This window comes from Parasteatoda tepidariorum, chromosome 2, assembly GCF_982258835.1.
Source record: "Parasteatoda tepidariorum strain Cologne lab strain chromosome 2, Ptep-v5.0, whole genome shotgun sequence".
In the NCBI taxonomy this organism is placed as follows: Eukaryota; Metazoa; Arthropoda; class Arachnida; order Araneae; family Theridiidae; genus Parasteatoda; species Parasteatoda tepidariorum.
Window position 1 is genome coordinate 74,339,837 of NC_141756.1, and position 19,720 is coordinate 74,359,556.

General features: G+C 28.7%; 2 protein-coding genes across 4 annotated transcripts in view; one reads left to right on the plus strand and one right to left on the minus strand.

The window, feature by feature from the left end:
• The window catches only part of LOC147815858 (uncharacterized), a 66,129-nt gene extending 62,592 nt beyond the window's left edge, over positions 1-3,537 (minus strand). The window contains exon 1 of the mRNA XM_087156634.1: positions 3,401-3,537. Coding sequence (XP_087012760.1) covers positions 3,401-3,537 — 137 coding nt within the window. The remainder of the gene's footprint in view (positions 1-3,400) is intronic.
• The window catches only part of LOC107444238 (RNA binding protein fox-1 homolog 1-like), a 311,515-nt gene that overhangs the window by 117,852 nt on the left and 173,943 nt on the right, over positions 1-19,720 (plus strand). The window lies entirely within an intron of this gene.

The following is a 19,720-nucleotide window of genomic DNA, read 5'->3' on the forward strand; positions in this document are numbered from 1 at the left end:
GATCAAGCCTATCTTGACAGTAACGCCTACTTCGATCTGGTAACGCCCACTTCAACGGATGGTCCACATTGAGCAGTTGACTTGTTACTTGTGACTGCGGCATTATCCAATCCTCCTCACGTTGTTGCTACTCAGTCTCGTCTCCATTAAACAAAACGTCTGCCTGCATACACTCGATTGATAATGGCAACACAGGAGTGACTACGACTGTCACATTTCAACACTCAAAAACCCGGTGACCTTAATTCGAGCTTTCCCGGTCTATCACAAGTACAGCAACTAGTGATATCCGTTCATCGATTCTATCCTTGATAAAATTCTGGTGGGGAAGTATTGTGGCGTAACTACCACTACGAATATTAAACATCAATTCACTGGTATATAAGACATGCTAACTTGATTCCATTATGAGGTACCTTTTGGTAGATAAAAAATGGCAGGGTCGATAATTTACTACAACATTATTAAATTGATGCAATCGTACGGACGAATTATTTGAACCATATTTTGGTTTAAGCTATTTCGTATCTCTGAAGGGAAGAATGGTACACCGCATGACAATATAGTTCTGCTTAGCCCCATATTAAGGTTGTAGCAATTTTCTACGATATTATAGTTCATCACGATCCATAAATGCCTAAGTGTACCTGTCTTTTACATGAATTCCATTACACCACGGTGACTCTTATTGGTCTTTATTTAAAGGAAAGTTTTTGCTTGCAGCACTTGCTGTAGAGAATTTTCAAGCACACAGAACTTTTGAGTAAAATTTAAAAGATATTTAGGGGTTTAAAACATAATAAGTCCTAAGAGATATCAGGTAATTTGAGACGTAATAGGTCAGATTTAACGAAGGAATCTGCATAGCGCTTGCGTTATTATTCGCTATTGGGTGCACTGTATATATTAACTGATTTCAGTCCATAATCTTGTAACAAAGCCCTGAAGATTTCGCTAAATGATACTTTGAACCTTTTTAATTTTTAAGCAATTTTTACAAGACATCTTTAATCAAAATATAAATTTTAGTTCATTAATAAAAAAATAAAATATGATGATATATATATATATATATATATATATATATATATATATATATATATATATATATATATATATATATATATATATATATAATATATTATATATATATATATATATATATATATATATATATATATATATATATATATATATATATATATATATATATATATATATATATATATATACAGTCAAACCCCGCTATAGTGAACACGGCTTATAGTGAACTCCCGGATATAGTGAACCAAATGTTCGGTCCCGTGCCTTGCTATACACGCATAATGTAATTTTTTGTGGATATAGTGAACCAAAAAAGTGAGGAAGTTGGATATAATGAACTTTTTTCTGCCTTCGACTGATTTTTTTCTTCCTCTTTTTTTTTTTTTTTTTTTTTTTTTTTTATATTTTCAGGGAATATAAACTATCCAAATCTGAAGTTTGTAACATATGGAAAAATAGGCAATTAATAATTTCTGCTCATGAAAAAAATTTAGATGGCAGAAAAAAGTTGAGAAAAGCAGATCACAAGGATGTTGAAGAGGCATTACTGAAGTGGTTCACCATTCGAAGAAGTCGCAATCTGGACAAATGTGGATAAATTTGCTAAGTGGTTTTACGAGACTACTTTCATGTGCTCGAATAGCTGGTTGGACTGGTTTAAAAAACGGAATGACAGAAATTCAGGAAAAATTATCTGATAGTCGGGAAGTCTTTCCATATCTGATGTTGAGGATTGCTGATCAGCTAAAAATTAAGAAATTTTTGTTGCTCGCAAGACGAAGAGTAATGAAAAATAACAAATTTTTTGCTATTACATAATATTTTTCAGTCATTTATTTGAATAAAGTGTAATAAAAGGGAGGAGTTTGGGAACCATTAGTAAAATTGCCTGCGTTACGGATATAGTGAACACCCGGTTATAGTGAACTGAAATTTCGGTCCCTTGAAGGTTCACTATAGCGGGGTTTGACTGTATATATATATATATATATATATATGCACTCTCAGAAATTTGTCCCGAAATTTTATTTAATTAAAAATATGTGTAGCTGTCAGATTTTAACATTTATTCAAATATGTTTAACAAAGTAGAAGAATTTTTTTAAACTACAATGAAGATATAAATAAATTACCTCTTTATGTTTGAGTCGAATGAGAAAAAAGGTCACAATTCCAACATTTAAGAATCGGAAAATACGCACATTAAATCGTTTATCTCCGAAAATATTGATAGATTAATCTATCAGTATTTTAGCCAAGTAGTAAAGTTTTTGTAAAAGTTATTCCTTAAGCTATTAGCAATTTTTACAAGCGGTCTTTTTCTATAATCCTAAGCTAATTGAAAACTTAGAACTCAGTTTTCTCTAAGCTAATATTTTGCAAATTAAGCTGCTTTATTAAACACTAAGACTATTTTGTCCAAAACTTTAATATATATATATATATATATATATATATATATATATATATATATATTAGCTAAATAATCGCGCATTCTGTATGATATACTCAGAGAAAGAGAGAGAGAGAGTCAAAACAGCGACAAGCTGCTAACGTTTTAACTGGCGGAATTTCAAAGGAAATAATCTTTTTCTGATTTGCTTTAGGTTTCCTGTTTATCACTCTTTCTTGAGACATTGTTGTTTATGGTATTTAACAGCTGCAGAAACTGCTCCCACACTGACGACGTGGTAAATTCTCTCCCCCTCCCTGATGATGTTTCCACTACAATTTCCAGTTTTGTGCTCTTGGTTATTTGGTTATTTTTGTGTAATTTTAGATGCAGCTTAAATCTTCAGTTTTGTGCTCTTGATTATTTGGTTATTTTTGTGTAATTTTAGAAACAGCTTAAATCTCTTTCCTGTTTTCGTTATTTTTTGGATTATTCCTTAATAGGAATAATTCAAAATCCTTGGAGTTAATGTTTTTTTTCCGGAATCATGTTAAGAAATTAATTTATTTTGATTTATTTTTTCTTCAAATATATATATATATATATATATATATATATATATATATATATATATATATATATATATATATATATATATATATATATATATATATATATATATATATATATATATATATATATATATATATATATATATATATACAGGGTGACTCAGTTAAGCTTTTCAGAACTTCTAAGAGGGGTAGGGGGCATCCTGACGACTCGAAATCATATAGCAATCTAGGGTCGGAAATGCTTTCCTGAAGCGGTGACGTACACAGAAGCACCATAAAGAAAAGAGACCGTAAGTGAAAAATCGTTTTAATAATACATTGAAAAAACCATAAGGCACATGGGTCAAAGTAAGTGTTCGAAGCTTCTGCCACCGGCTACAATGCACACCTCACATCTTCGGTGCATGGACATCCGAACATTCTGCAATACTCCAGAATACTTCGAATTTCTCCGGCAGCTACTGTGTATCTTGCAACCAGCTCTTCAGCATTGTCAAGAGGGGAGTCATAAACCAGTGTTTTCATATGACCCCAGAAATAAAAATCAAGACATGATAGGTCGGGTGACTGAGGAGGCCAACGCACTAGAAAGCTCGGTCGAAACTTTCGAACAACGCCATCTACCCCGTCAGGAAAGCATTTCCGACCCCGCATTGCTATATGATTTTGAGTTGCCAGGATGCCCCTTACCCTTCTTAGAAGTTCCGAAACGCTTAACTGAGACACCCGATATATATATATATATATATATATATATATATATATAATTAAATATTTTAAAAGATCATTATTTTTTATTGTATAAAATGGAAAATACTACGACAGTATAATCTATCACTTATGCATAGTAGGATAAAAATTTCTAGGTTCGAAGATGTAAAGAATCGTATAATTTAGCAGTAGATCACGATAAAATATTCCTGGTATTAGCGTGAACTGTTGGTGACAGTTTGAAAAATAGTTTCTAAACTCACTATAAAATACTGCCACATTGATTATAAACAAAAGTTTATAAAGGAAAAGTTTTGATGTTTTGAAATAAAATCTGTATCATTCATGATGCTCTCAATTTATTTTGCGTGAAAGCGTAAATCTTCAAAATCTTATGATTTATTGGAGCTTTTTTAAACTTAGACTTTACAGCATGAAGAAACGAAAACATTCCTAAAAAGAAAGTTTGACACTTTTCATAACATGGTATTTTTTTGCTGCTGATCAGAAGCCTATATATAAGTCTATATATATATCGCCCATTCTATATATATATATATATATATATATATATATATATATATATATATATATATATATATATATATATATATATATATATATATATATATATATATATATATATATATATATATACGTCATATGTTGCTGGAAATATTTTAACTGGTTCATATACTCATTGAATATATTAATATAGTAGTGAACATTATTTATTATATTACATTTTGATTCTTGAAACGCTTTTGATTAAAATATGTTTCAGGTAAAAAATAAATAAGAAAAAAATATCATTGTAACTTGCTTATTTCCTCCATATGATAAAACTCTTTTTACACTTTTTTTTTACAGAAAGACCACACTCAAGACAAGTATTTATTTTTACCATTTATTTGTACAAGTTAATTCTTACTTAGATTAGTAGTATTTTTTTTAGATGACTAGAATTTAGTTTTCTGTGCAGCTTATCAGTTTCTACGAAAACGTGAAACAAATGTCATGGATATATGTACAGGTCTCCGGAATAGCAAGTAACTTAAGATTTTAGCATATACTATTTATAGAGCAAATTTAATAATACATAACCCAGTCAAAATTGCACTTTCACTTTAATGTGTTGCTAACATGCTACAAAAGCATTTTAACTTAATTAAAACTTCATTTTATTTTGAGAAAAAGAAATGCAAAATATTTTAGCAAAATTCAACACATATGCATTATCAATTAGTATGCAAAATTCTTGCCTTAACCTTTTTTCCGTCTCTTCCTATTAATACAAGTTTAGAAACCTGTAACAAATCTAAATATAAAACTTTTTTTCTAAATTGATCAATTTAAACTTTTAAGTTTTTGTCACCTTTTAATCATACCGTACTTTTATCTACATTGTATTAACCATATATTAACAGTATTTAACCGCATATTAATTGTAATTTTTTTGTAGAAACTTAAGTTTTCAAAGTTGAACTGTTTGTAAATGAAACTAAAATATACATTGCAGAAATGAAACTCACACGTATATAGAAACACGTATTTTCAACCAATGTACAATATTCTTGCCAAAACCTAATTTATGTCTCTTCCCATTAATACACACTTAAAAACCTATGAAAAAGTTTTATTTTAACACTTTTTTAAATTGCTTTAAACTTTTAAGTTAAACTTCTAGTCCTTTTTTATTAAATTAAATTCCTAAATCACCGTATTCACATTTATACCTTCAGGCAGAAAAGGGTTAAAAGTTTTCTTAAAGCATTTTCAAGTTTGCATAGCTTTATAGTTTCCAGACTTTCAGTTTCCAATTTTCAGATTTTTCTTTTCTATTCTATCTGAAGAGTTAACGAGCTACAATGTCAACATCATTTTTAAGATTTAACATATTAATATAAGAGCATATAAACATCTCTTTCCACTAAAGCATAAAATAAACTAATACTTGAGCATGGAACTAACATAAAAACATTTTGTTGAAACTGTTTATTAATATTACAACCTCAGTTGAAAGAATTATTGCAGGTATTATCGCAAACACTAAAATACCATCCTATAATTCACAAAACACAATCAAACGAGGCGCACTAAATAATTTTCCTTTTCTACTACTAAAGTTAGAGCAAACAATTCTCTTTAATTTCCATTCTACCATGCAAAATATGGACAACTGAATTGGCTGAGGAAAAAAAACAGAGGCAGTAATTCAGTCTGAAAGAATATTGCCGAACGGCGTATCGTGAATCAAAACTATTCAGTTACTCTCTAAAGATTAATTCGAGCGTAATGTAGTATCTACTGTGCCTACATAATTTTTAAAGGGATATTTAATATAGTTTTTACATTTTTATGTCTATTCTTTTCAAATGAAAAAAATTTAAATTAAATTCAATATTATTTTAATACAATATAATTTTAAACGTAATATTAAAAGTAATACAAGATTATTTTAAATTTAATAATATTAAATGAAAAAAATTAGTTAATACAATAATAAAAATTAGTAGACACTTATCTTTAAAATATTTATAATTAGTCATTATAAGTATTTTATACACTTATTACCCTTAATGTTAGTTATTTAAATTTTGCAAAAGTGATATAAAATCCTAAATATTATTATGTTTATGTATTATAATTATTATGAAGTATGATGATTATATTATGATGATTATGAACTGGGATTATGATGATGATTTATGTATTATGATTATGATGATTATGAACTATGATTATGATGATGATTTATATATTATGATTATGTATTATGATTATGTTTTATGATTATGTATTATGATTATGTATTAAAACTTAAATTTTTAAATATCACAAATTATTAAAGAGTTTAACATTACTGAAAGAGTAAAGATATTTATAACTTTTGATGAAAGTGAAGGACAGCGAAAATGTTAGTTTTAACTGGTTCTTAAACTGGTTCTGATATGTACTATCACATTATCACGATATCACGATATTGGATCTTGATGTACATGGTCTGCTTTTTTTATATGTTTTTATAAATTATTAACCTGTAGGTTTAACGTTTATTCTAGAATTTTTTAATGTTTAATTTCAGCGATGTTAACGAAATTACAAGCATTAACTAGGGATTACTTTTTGTCAAATTCAAAGCACTATGAATAATATTTCCTAGCAACTAAAATGAAAATAGATAGTTGATTTCTTTGTTTCGAAACAACATATATTAAATAGATTTTTATAAAAAATTCAAAGAACTGAATATTATTTTCTAGTAACTAAAATAATAATAAATAGAATTTTTTTGTTTGGTTACAAAAATATTTCAATAAAATTTAATCAATTAGGTGTCTACATTATTTTTTTTTAATTTACGTAAGTTCTTTTATTAAAATTTAAATCATTTTTGAAAGTATAGAAAGATGTGTAAACAAAGCGAAAAAATAAACATTGGTAAAGAAAATAATTAGTTATAAGCTTGCTGTGAAAAAACTTTTCTGAAAATTTTCTTATTTTTACTTCAACTCTTAAGTATATCCCAAAGCGCTGTTTCAATTCAAGGCATCGGAAAGTAAATTTAGAATATTGTTTACTTTTTAATTAAGCATCATTATTTATTTGAAAACAAAAGAGGAAATTCCCTTGAAACATTTACAAAAAGAAAACTAGAAACAGGCCATGCATTGTCAGAAAAAAACAACGCTTTTTTTATCTTCTTTATTAATGGTTCCTGGGTGTTATTTTTGTAAAAAGAACAAAAAAGTTCTCCCACACAGAAACATTTGTTTAAGAAAACACGAAATTCTTACATTTAGATGGTATGTTTAAGAAACATTAAATCATTCGATTATGAACAGAAAAGCAAAATATATTCAAAAAAAATCTAATGATTTATATCACGAACTCGAAAAGTTCCTTAAAAGCGTTTTAATCTTTAAAACATAAGATTAGGTCACATATTAGTTTCTGTTGATCTGATTTATGCATTTTTTTGCACATGTTAATCAGTTTGATTAAGCATTGAAACAATTAGGAAGTGCTTCATTCAGGCAAATAAAAAATCAACGATTTGGCTCTAAATATTTATGCGCTCAAAAATTAATCAAAAGTTATTATTGAATTTTTTAAATATTAAAGTTAATTGTGTTCATTTATTTTTATTTTAATGTATTGAATGCCCCTCACTTGAGTTGTTGTCCTGTGTTAATAATATTTTTCAACCTATCAGATGGCGCTCTAAGCAGTGATGTAAAAATTAATTAATATTGAGATTCCATTTAGACACTGTAACGTTATAATCATTCTTCGTTATTGTTATTAAATATATTTGTCTGCTATAAAGCGTTTTGTTATAACTTATGCAACTTAACCATCTTATTTCGATTATCTAAATAAGAAGTCACAAATAAATGAATGAATAGCCATTGACCCCGAGACTATCGTATTTCACACCCTACATTTAATGCTGGAATTTTTGGAAAAATATTGGGGGGTTAGACACAAGTAAGATTCTATGGAATATACTATGTACTGACTTTTCTCATTTGTTCATTGTTATTTTATTATTGCTCTTTCTGTTTTCCCCTTGTTCCGTCTGCAGTTGTATCAATTTGCTTTTAGTAAAAGTATTGTGTAAGCAATATGTAAACAAACTTGCATCATTTTTATTCATAACTTGTAACGACATGCAGTAGTTTTTGAACTTGTGTATATACTATAATAATTCATCATTTCGTCCTAATTAGACACTTTTGCATTTTAATTGACCATCAACTATAATGTTATTGCTTAACTGTTATTACAAATCAAAGAATTGTTCAGGGATTCCCTATCGCTCACAGCTATGAAACCCTAAAAACTCGAGATTCTTTTTGCGGAACCCTAAATATGTAAATAAAATATATTAGCCGCCGAGGGCTTATTAGCCAAAAAAACTGCTAATTATTTTAATAATATTTAATCTGGAGATTAAAATTTGTTTCAATAACAGTTTCATCAATGAAACTCTTTAAATAAAAGGTTTTATGATGAGTAGTTGAGTTCGCGAGTTGAGTTGGTATCGAGTCCAGTTCAGAATTAGGTGCATACATTTGTTCAAAACTAATAAAATAAGCTGAATTTTTGCTTACAAAAAATGAATTTAAGTTGATAATAGCTATTAGAGTATCACAATTCGTGAATTTGATAATTTTATTTGGAACTGAAGAGTTTGGGAGGAAATACTGATGCAATTATTTCATAAATTGTGCCGTTTCTGTTTTTAACTGGAATTTTACTTAATTTTATTTAATTAACCAAACTACCAAAGAAATTATATTTCAATAATTTTATGTAAATATAATTACAAGTTTCAAAAATCATTACTGATTTTAAGAAATGAAAACTCTCATAATCCCTATTACACTTCCACGGAACCATCACGGTTCCACGGATTGCATTTGGGAACCGATGCTTCTGTTTTGTGTTAATTTTTCAGATTTCCAACAACTTCTTTTGTAACAAAACATATCAAATCAAAGAAGGATAACAGAAGTAATTTTTATTTAATACACTTGCGTAATTTTAATGCATAATTTCATTTTAGTCAGTTAAATGGTATAAATGTTAGAAGTAGTTTGCAATTATTATTGAAGATATTTTTTTTACATTAATGTAATAAATACTTACAATTATTAACTTATATACCTACAATTAGAAATATTTTAATAAGCTGTATTATTTTTTTCTTACGAAAAGTTTTCAACCCCACTCTATAACACTCTAAAAAAACATTTTCGAAGAGTAAACTGATCTTTCGGTAACAGCGCAAAATTTAGTTAATTTATTTCAACAATTTTAAAAGGCGTACACTTTCTAAAGAAATAATTGTTGTATAAAAGCAGTCTCAGATACAAAATCGCTGTCTAGACTCTTCTAATAGCCCAAATCTCCGTTGAGTTTGAATCTGGCGCCATTTATTATAACCTTAATTTCCTTTTGGGATACAGTTACGTTATTGATCATGCTTATTCTTAGCATGACTATATATAAAGTGACTATTTATCAATAGAGAGAAAAAAGAAATCTTCGAAATGTGATATCTAATTATATTGTTATACGTTAAATATTGTTAAAATTATGTATTGGACAGTTAAATACTGTGTGCTAAATTTAATAATTAGCTTTGTAATATTAATCCCTAAGTGGGCCATTTATTTCTCTTTTTAATTTCTTTCATTCTTTCTACGTTTATAACAATTTAACCATAAGCAGTATTTAAGAAAATATATTTTATTTTGCCAAGCTTCATGTTTACATTTAAATTTTAAGAGAGAGAAATATAATTCCCGAGAAACCGTTTTGAGTCAGAAAGAAATTTAATGTTAATTCTTGGCCATGAAAAAATGAAACAATGTTTTATTGTAATGGGTGCATCACCTTCTTCATACGCCGACCGGCCTGTGTAGGGGGCAGGAAACTGCCCCTGCATCAAAAAGATCCTGGGTTCGAATCCCGGACAAGGCATAGATATTTCTTTCTCTCTCTGTGTGTTCTATGCCCTTTCTCCTTTGTGTGTGAATGTGACCAGCCCTATAAACGGGTTGTGTGAATGGCGTGGCAAAAGTCGAATTCCTGGCCATAGATGTCGCCACTGAAAAACAGGAACAATCGCACCCCCACTGCCTAAACAGGCATACGACCAAAAAAAAAGCCTTCTTCATACCTGTAGTGTCCCCTTTTCTTGTCCTTTTGTGCAACATTTCCTGCATCGGCTTTTTAGAAACCATCTTGGGCGTATGGTTTATTCACAATGGCTAATCGCAGGTCATCGGGAACTGCAAACTTCTTTGCTTGGAAACTAGCAAGACATCTTTTTATTTTGCTCGAAAAATATCCGTCTATTAGTTGATGAGTTAATGCTTCACATTTCTCATGCTATATTACATAATTACTGGCTAAAAATATACAGGAATATACGAAATAAGAAAGTATTAATGCAATAAAAAAAGTGTTTCATTGACATTTCCAGTAGAATTGTTAAGTAGTGTAAGAGTTTGATCAAGATTAAGCCATGTGTCCAAACGATACAAATCTCACTCAAGATATACAAACTTACAAAAATCAAAAGAAGTTCCCTCGATCAAACAACAGATGGCAGCACAAAACAAAAAAGAAATTAGTGTTTCCATCATTATAAAATGCCAATATAATATTATGAATTTTGCGCTTCTTAATTAAACATTGTTGGCATCAGTAAGCTCATGGCGATTAGCAATTTTCTGTTATAGGAATCAGTACCATATCTCTATGAATTTTCCATCTTAATAAATAGCTTATTTTTTATTGAAATTAATATTTATCACCAAAAATAATTAAACATCATTGGCTTCAATACTAGTGTGAGAATCACTTATTAATCTTCCAAACGATGCACTGAAAATATTTAGACGATTCTTGGAATCATGGACTAAAATTGCCCACTGAAATTGCCCTGGGCTAAAATTTTGCCCACAGTTTCAGAACGCTGACACAAGTTGCTCTAAGGTAATAAAAACACACAGACTTCTAAAATACAGTTGGCATTTTGTTGACATCAGTTATAATAAATTTCTTTTATTTATTCAAGCAGCGAAAGATATGATTAAATTTTTTTTATCACTTGATAACGCATAAACTATTTTTAGTTGAATATATCTGTTTGTATTGAAAGTTAGCGATAATTCGACACAACCAGGTAGTGGAATGAAAAGATATGACTTTACTTTTCCAATTAAACTTTTGTTGCTATTTATCAGAAATCCCTTAAAACTAGTTGTAGGCACACATCATAGTATTTTCTAATTAATAAGAAAACTGAGTAGAAAATTTATTTTTTGAAGCTTACGTTTTTAAAGAAGGTTTGGTTTGAAAAGTTATGGTTTTTACTCCACCAGTTCAATTGCATATGATCTAATTGTTTGAAGAATTATTTAAGTTCAACGTCTAGCTAAACACCTTTTAAGCAATCATAATAAATCGTTAAAACATTTTTACAACACGCTTTAAAAATGCTACTCCTTTTTATTTCTGTTATATGGTTGTGTTTAGAAATCACAGTACATTTTAGTCGGATCTAATCTATTTACCCGATTTTATCTGAATAAGAAAATTTGTTGTTGTTTCTAATGCTGCTTGTCGATACCAGCAAGCCTACTGGGTGAAATCAAGCAAATTTATGACGAAGGGTGCGTTTCTTGACTTTCAGTGGCTACATCTATGGCCAAGAATATGACGTAAGCTACACACACACGTCACAGCACGTTTATAGGACGGACCCATTCATACATCCATTCCTTTATCCGAAAATCATAATTTCGACCTGAACGAGAGAATGATAAATATCCAATTCAGTACTCACAGATGCGTTATTGGTTATGGGAAAATGGAGGACTTTGTGTCCCGACAGATTTAGCGGGCACCAGTCTCTATTGACTACACAGGGAGTCTTCTTAGGACGGCGACTAAACGGGTATGGGCCCAACGTCTACTAACCAGGCTATCCCGGCCCTAGAAAATGTGGGTGGCCCATGATATCTGATGTCTGAAAAACATGCTGTTGGAATTAAAAATGTAAACCCAAAATCAGTGAATGTAATGAGATCGTAATGTGATAATCAGTGAATGTAATCATAAAAAATATGACAATTTTATTATACCTATCATTCCGTGTAGCAAATTAATGTTAAAAATAGATATAAATATTAAAAAAATGGATAAAAAGAATACAATTTGTATGCACTTTATTTGACTATTCTTTGGATGGCTGAAAATGTTTAAATCCAAAAATGACATACCAGAATCTTGAGGCATACGAATGTTAACTGTTTCAAAATTTGTCAAAAGTCACATCATGTTGTATAAATGTTATACTTATCCAATGCTAGGAACCAATCTGGAGAGTGATAACAATTATTATCGAAAAAAAGGATATTTGAAAGTTACGAAAACAGTGGCACCAGAGTCACTATTTTCTTGGCATCTCTAATATCAAGTTCGAAAACAGATTATACGTAAAAAGTCCCAAAAAGAGCGAAAAAATTTTACGAAAAACTCTGCAAAAACGTGCGAAATGTTTAAAATAAATAGATTTAAAAATAAAAAAAACTATTTAAAATGCTAAAGAAACTAAAAATAATTGCTCAAAGTAAGAAAATTAATAAAATAAGCTAAGCAGTTTTAATAATAAACATTTCAATAGCAATGCTTTCATTTATAAAAAAAATATTGTTTTCTAATTTTCACACATAAATTATCCATGTTAAATTAAAAAAACATTAAATAAATAAGATTGATCTAGATTGTGTTTGAAAATCAAATTTTTCGTTAGCACCTTTATCTAATTTTTTATTAAAATTTAAAAGCAAGTGTTTAAGTATAGGCAATTTTTTTTAATGAAATGTTAAGAAAAATTGCAAAAATAGTGTATGTATACAAAGTTCTTTTTTTCTCTTCATCAATGTATAAATCATTATTTCAGCTTGATTTTTTTCCTTATTTCCTTACTAATCCCTGATTTTGCATTCTTTTTAAAAATTAATTGATCCAAAATATTTTTTCAGCATAAAATAATTATTTTTAAAGCGATTTTTTTCATGTATTTTCTAAGGGAAAAAGCAGTTCTGTTAGAAAATTTCCAACTTGTTTGAGGATAAAACTATTAATCACTGATATACGTTTGAAATATGTACTTATACGTAGCTCTTGATACATTTATTAATATTGAAAACTATAATTTTCATTTCTTATTTTTACTTATTATTCTTGTATGCATTCACGTTATCAAGAATTCATCAATATTAAACATCATTGTTTCTATTATTTGTTTAAATTAATTATTGATTTTTTTTTCTAGGTAAGTGTTTATTTATCTAAATGAAAGATTCTACATTCAGGTAGATATTTCCTTATTTTACTTAATAGTAGATATATGCTTCTCTTTTGTTCTTGATTGTATAAAGAAAACTTTAAATTATGCAAAATTAAATCCATTATTGATGTATATCTGTTAAGTCAAACTAGTTTTGATTCAAGATATAAAATTATTCAAACATGTATAGTTGCATGAAGTAATGTAAATGTAAGTAAATGTAATTAAAGTAAATGTAACGGTTGGTTGATTGGTGTCGTGCCATGGACAGAAAATAATTTTAAATGTGATCAAAGGTCCTGAATACAACATCTGAAATTTAAAGGTAATTTTCTTCATTTAAGTTCGCAAACGGATTGTCACTTATCTGCTGCAATTGCGCCAGTATAGCGGGACAGTTGAAAAGATGTATGGGGGTTAGCTCTATGTCTGGGCAATTTTTGCAGAGGCAGTAAGTCCCTGTTCCGTCACCATGAATCTTCATCCCCCTAAAGTGTCCCGTCCTAAAGCGTTACTGTAAAGAGGTATTACAGTAAATGTAATACCTCTTTTAAATGCAAACAATTTATATTCACAAAATATATTTAAATAATCATTAACTCTATTAGCATGGTACATATATTAGCACCAGTAAATCATACTTATTTTCAACATTATCAAATGACATATTTTTTAAAGAATGCCATTAATAATAGATTTTAGAAATGAAGACAAAAAATAAAAATAAAATTTCATTCCTCATCATTCAAGCAATAATTGTTTGAAAATAATGTTTATAAATATATAACCCTAGTTATATACAATACAAAAATATGATAGGCAAATTATGATTTACAAAACATTAAATGCAAAAAATAATACAAGGAATATGATGTACAAAAAACGGGTGATGAATAATATAGGGTAAATAAATTCTAATTTTTGGGAATACTTCTTAAATCTAATAAAACTTACTTGTAAATAAATATTTTAATAACTGAATGAATTTTAAAAATTTTTACTTGATTTTAAAAAACATTTTTACATTTAAATATTAAATATTATATTAGTCATTAATCAATAAATGAAATTATGTCTATTTTTAAGCACTTGAAAATATATGAAAATCTATTTTCAGTCAAGTATTTTGTCTGGATTAAAAACATATTTAAAGAAAGAAGCTTCTTTATGCCCATAATTATAAAAACTCATTTCTATTTAATACATTTTCTTTATGTAAGAATATAAATATATATACTCGGAAAAGTTTGAAATTGTGTTTCAGAATTGTAATTCAAAAGGAAAACTTTAATCTCAGCCCCTCCCGAAGCAACATTATTACACATGACGGGAAATCTAAATCCTAAAACTCAAAATTTCTCCTCCCGCTTTGCTTTCTTAAAGCCTCGTTCTTTTAAGAAAAAAATAAACCAATCACGTGATCTTTAGCCTTTAATTTGAGGGAACTGAAAAAGAAAATCTTCAAAAATAATTTAGAACGGAATCAATACTCCCTTACAAAAATGATAAAATACCATAAGGAATTCTGCAGAAAAGCTATTTGTCCCGTTTGGGGGCTTTAGTAGTGAGGATGGTCTAATAAAAAATTTTCTTTTTCCCGTTTTTTCCCTCGCTGAAGATGATTGCAATGATTTCAGCAGAAATATTTGTCACTGACAAGCGATGAGATAAAGCCTTCCATTTCATTCTGAACAAAAGACGTATTAGTCTTAAGAATTCCTTCAAAGGTTGTAGTTTTATTTTTTTATCTATGGAATCTTCGAAACGAGGTGAGATAAGCTAGCAATTTTCGAACAGAATTTTTAGTTAAAAGAGCTTATCTATGAGTGTTACTTGAATGTTACTTTCAGAATTTCAAAATATTTCCTTCACTATAGTGTTATTTTCAGAAATGTTTAAAGTTTCTTCTTGCAGAAATTATGAAATATGGAAGGAATTATACCCGAAATTATGAAATATGGAGTGTGGATAAAATAAGTATAAGTCTCATTGAATTCCTGCAAAATCTAAATTGTTTTTATGTTTATGGAATCTTTTCAACGGAGTGAGATTAGCTTACAATATTAAGAGCAATTTTTTTTAAATAAATCAAGTAGGAATGTAACTTGAAAGAATGTAATAAATGTTACTTTTAGAATAATAATATGCTTCCTTAATTAATTTTTTTAGAAACAATAAAAGTTACTGCTTGCTTAATAGCTTCGTATTGTGGAATCTAAACCAAAAAAAAACAACTCGGAATTCCTTCAAAACTTTTGGTTGAATTTTTATATCTATGAAGTCTTTAAAAGGAGATGAGATAACTGTGCAACAAAATTTTTAGTAAAAAGTAATTAACTGCAAATTTTCCTAGATTAAATAAACTATGAAGGTTATGTAAAGATTCCTTTAAGGATTGTTGTCTTGTAATTCTTCTGTAGTTTCTTCTAATTCTTTTGAGTCTGAGTGATCTAGTTTCATCTTTATAACAATGAAATCTTCAAAACGAAGTGGAGTTCTCCGTCACTTGTGACTTTCGAGGGTTCGTAAGATGACTCTTAACAGAATTAAAACTGCATGACATAGGTGTAAACTTAAATCGTTACCAAGTATACTAATATAATACTTTGTACTACATTAGTATATTTGGTACCTATTAAAACTCCACCTAATACCATAATACTAGTAGTGTGTATAAACAAAATTAATATAGTACCATTTTTCGTCAATAATATAGCAATTTTTTATATTTTCCCTAAACTATTTAGAAAAATTTCCTCATTATTTTTGGTATTTAGCACTCTTCTAATTTATTTTTTTTAATTTAAATATCAATTGCTAATATTAAGCATTTTGGATGTATAAATATAAATCAAAAGCAGTATAGATTTTTTTACTCTTCTCCTAAGCAATTTAGTACTATTGTTTCATTAATTTTTTAGTACATATCTTTTTGTAGTTTTTAAAATTTTGTAGTTCTGTAGTTTTCAAAATTTTGTTCAATTTTTCTAATCTTTTAAAAGTTTCATCACGAGATAACTAGAATAAAGAAATATTTTAGATATACGTTGTAAATTTTTGTGTGTTGAGGTGAGCAAACTTGAAATACATTTTTCTGATATAAAATAAGACAGAATAGCATTTCTACAATTTTAAATTTAGCAAAATTAAAGTATATTGAAATTTCCTTCCAAATCATATTAAATTAAGAAATTAGGTGTCAAGTTAAATAATTAATAAAAAAAAATATTTAAATTTTCCCAAAAGAAATGCAAATAATTAATCATTGCATTAATTCATGAAACAGACTTGAATTTATTCAGGACCAATAATGAATGCATTGCTATTTTGATCACCACGCTGTATTTTCAGTATGAACTAACATAAAGAGCAAAATTGTTTAATGTTTAAATGGATCATTTGTTGAGTAGAAATGAAGACTGTTGAAAATGTCATTTTATTAAAAGAAAAAACTTTTATAAAATTTTACAACTTCGAAAAAGGACAACGGGAATTTTTAACAAATATGTTTCTTGACTAAACTGTCAGACTCCAGAAAACAACGTAATAAATTTTCTGAAGAATGTAGCTAAATATTGAACCTTGTGCATTTTCAAATTTGAAACTGTAAAAAATACATATGTCTACCGTATGCACCCATCTTTACTCAAAGATTTATGTATGTACTATCATGTTCTATATTTTTAGTAAACGCCAAAAATAAAAAAAAATAAAAGAAAAATCTTCGTTAAACAGCAAATGATATTTTTTAGTAGAAATTCATAAAAATAGCAGATTCACCTTCTTCTGTTTCCTTATGAAGCAGACGATACAGCCAAATGCTATTTTGCATGCCAAATCCTTAATCAAAAGTATCAATGATAATTACATATATGAGAAACTTAAAAATACAATATTCACACAACTAATTTTTTGGAACGTACCAACCTTAAATACTGGCTTTTATGTCATCTATAATTGGCCTTGAGCATTATTTTTATGTTACATAATGGCACTATGTGCGCACTTGGGTTAGGTGCATTAAACTTTGAATTTGAAAAACAAATATTGGCCAATAAGGAGAAGCTTGGATTTCAACGGGTTACGATTATGCGTTAGAAGTAATGGATTAAAAAAAACAGCAGAAAATGGGTGAGGTTGTATTTAATTTAACTTTAGAGACGTGATATTTATCGGTGAAAAATTTTATAATTTTTAAATGAAAGGGAATTAAATTAATATATACATCGTGATATTGTTCCAATACGACGCTGCACAACATTTTACTGTAAAATATGAATCTTTTACTAATAGAAAGAAAATGCATGATAAAAGTTTCAAGTTTATTGAGGTTACCTTTTTAAAGTCTTTACCTTCTTAGGGACTTCAGAAAAGTTTGTTCACAATTGCCTTTTAAAAATTCGCAAACTTTCTCGTCAAAGAAATGATTTGCTTGCTTTTCATTAGACTAAATAATAAATAGACTATAATTGTTTTAAAGTTAAAATTTAACATGAATAGTTACTTATATCTAAATGTAAATGTTTTTTTTATATATATATATATATATATATATATATATATTTTATTTCGTAACCAGCGTTCAACAGCCTACTCAATTCTGTGTGTACGATTATAAATGTTCAACTGCGTAGCCTTGTAATTACAGGCCTCCATATTGTCACAGATTGTGACCATGATCAGCGGTGGCTCAGGGAGCGTTCGCCTTCAAATGAGGTGAACTGGGTTCGCATCCCAGCGATGCAAGTTCAATACGAATTCCGCACCCAGTTCACACCGACAGCAATACTAACGTGAAATATCCTCAATGGTAGACTGATCATGGGTTAGAGTCCCTTGCTATCAGCCTAAACGTGAGAGGTTTCGTTGTTTTCCTCTCCATGTAACGCAAATGCGAGGTAGCTCCATCAAAAAGTTTTACACGAAGTCAAATTTCTCTAGATGCTGGATACTGAAGTTCTTGTCTTCTGGATTGGGTTCAAAATTACAAGGCTACGGAGGTGAACATTAGTAGACGTAAGCCCAAGATTGGTTTGGCTGCTCTACAACGGTTATAAACTGTCACCATTTCACGAACATTGACCCTTCCCGCGAAACGTGACATCATTTACAAACGGCGACTGGGGTCTTCCTCGGAAAACTATTTTAATCAAATACCAATTTCTAAATATTACATCCACATTTTGTAACATTTTAATTTGATTTATTTAAAAGAAATATTCGGTATTATTTTAAAATAATCTCTCACACTTTACAAAATATCTCCAAAACATTGAATTCAAATTAAATACTTTTACGCTATGGGGCTGCAATCACCTAAATTTTTAATCTAATTAAAAATTCATTCCCATCATAAAATGAGAAAACCATTTACGAAATTACATTTTTAAAGGCGATATATTTTAGAAAAACACGAGCCCACCTCAAACAACGTGGCCATTTTTAAAAATCATAAATTAAGAGAGTCAATAAAATTTGAGGCAGCTAATTACGATTCGCAACGTTGAAATGTATTTTATACGGGACGGCTGCGAAAAAATCCAATTAAAAGTCTCCATTAAAAGGCGATTTTATCCAAAACAGTTTGATTATTTGACGTGATTGTGATACCAGCTGTGTTTCCGATTCGCTAATTAAGTTGAGTCAACAGAGATGGACTCGAATAAAGATGTTGGATATGTTGACTCAAGTCCCTGCTATTCCAGTAGCTCAAGGAATTGTTTGCACTGGAGCAAGTTTGTTTGCAGAAATGATAATACTTGCCCATCACAGAAGGAAATACTTTTTCGCCTTTTCCCAAACCAATTGCTAATAGATTATACCTACAAATAAAGATTTTAAATTAAAATATTGAATATTTAATCAAATATTTGGTTATATAAGGGTGTACGCAGAAGTGAAGAAATTCCTTTGCTGAAAGCAAACAATTGGTGGATCTTTGTACGGAATTTTTAAAAAAAAGACTGGGTTTAAATTGCAAGGTTTCACGCAATAAAATAATTTATTGCGATTTATCTCATACTTAATTTGTTCTACATGATATAATTCATTCAATTTAAAAGTATTGCTTGTTTAATAGCTTTCATATTCTTTCGTGATAGTTATATCTCTATTTACACTGGA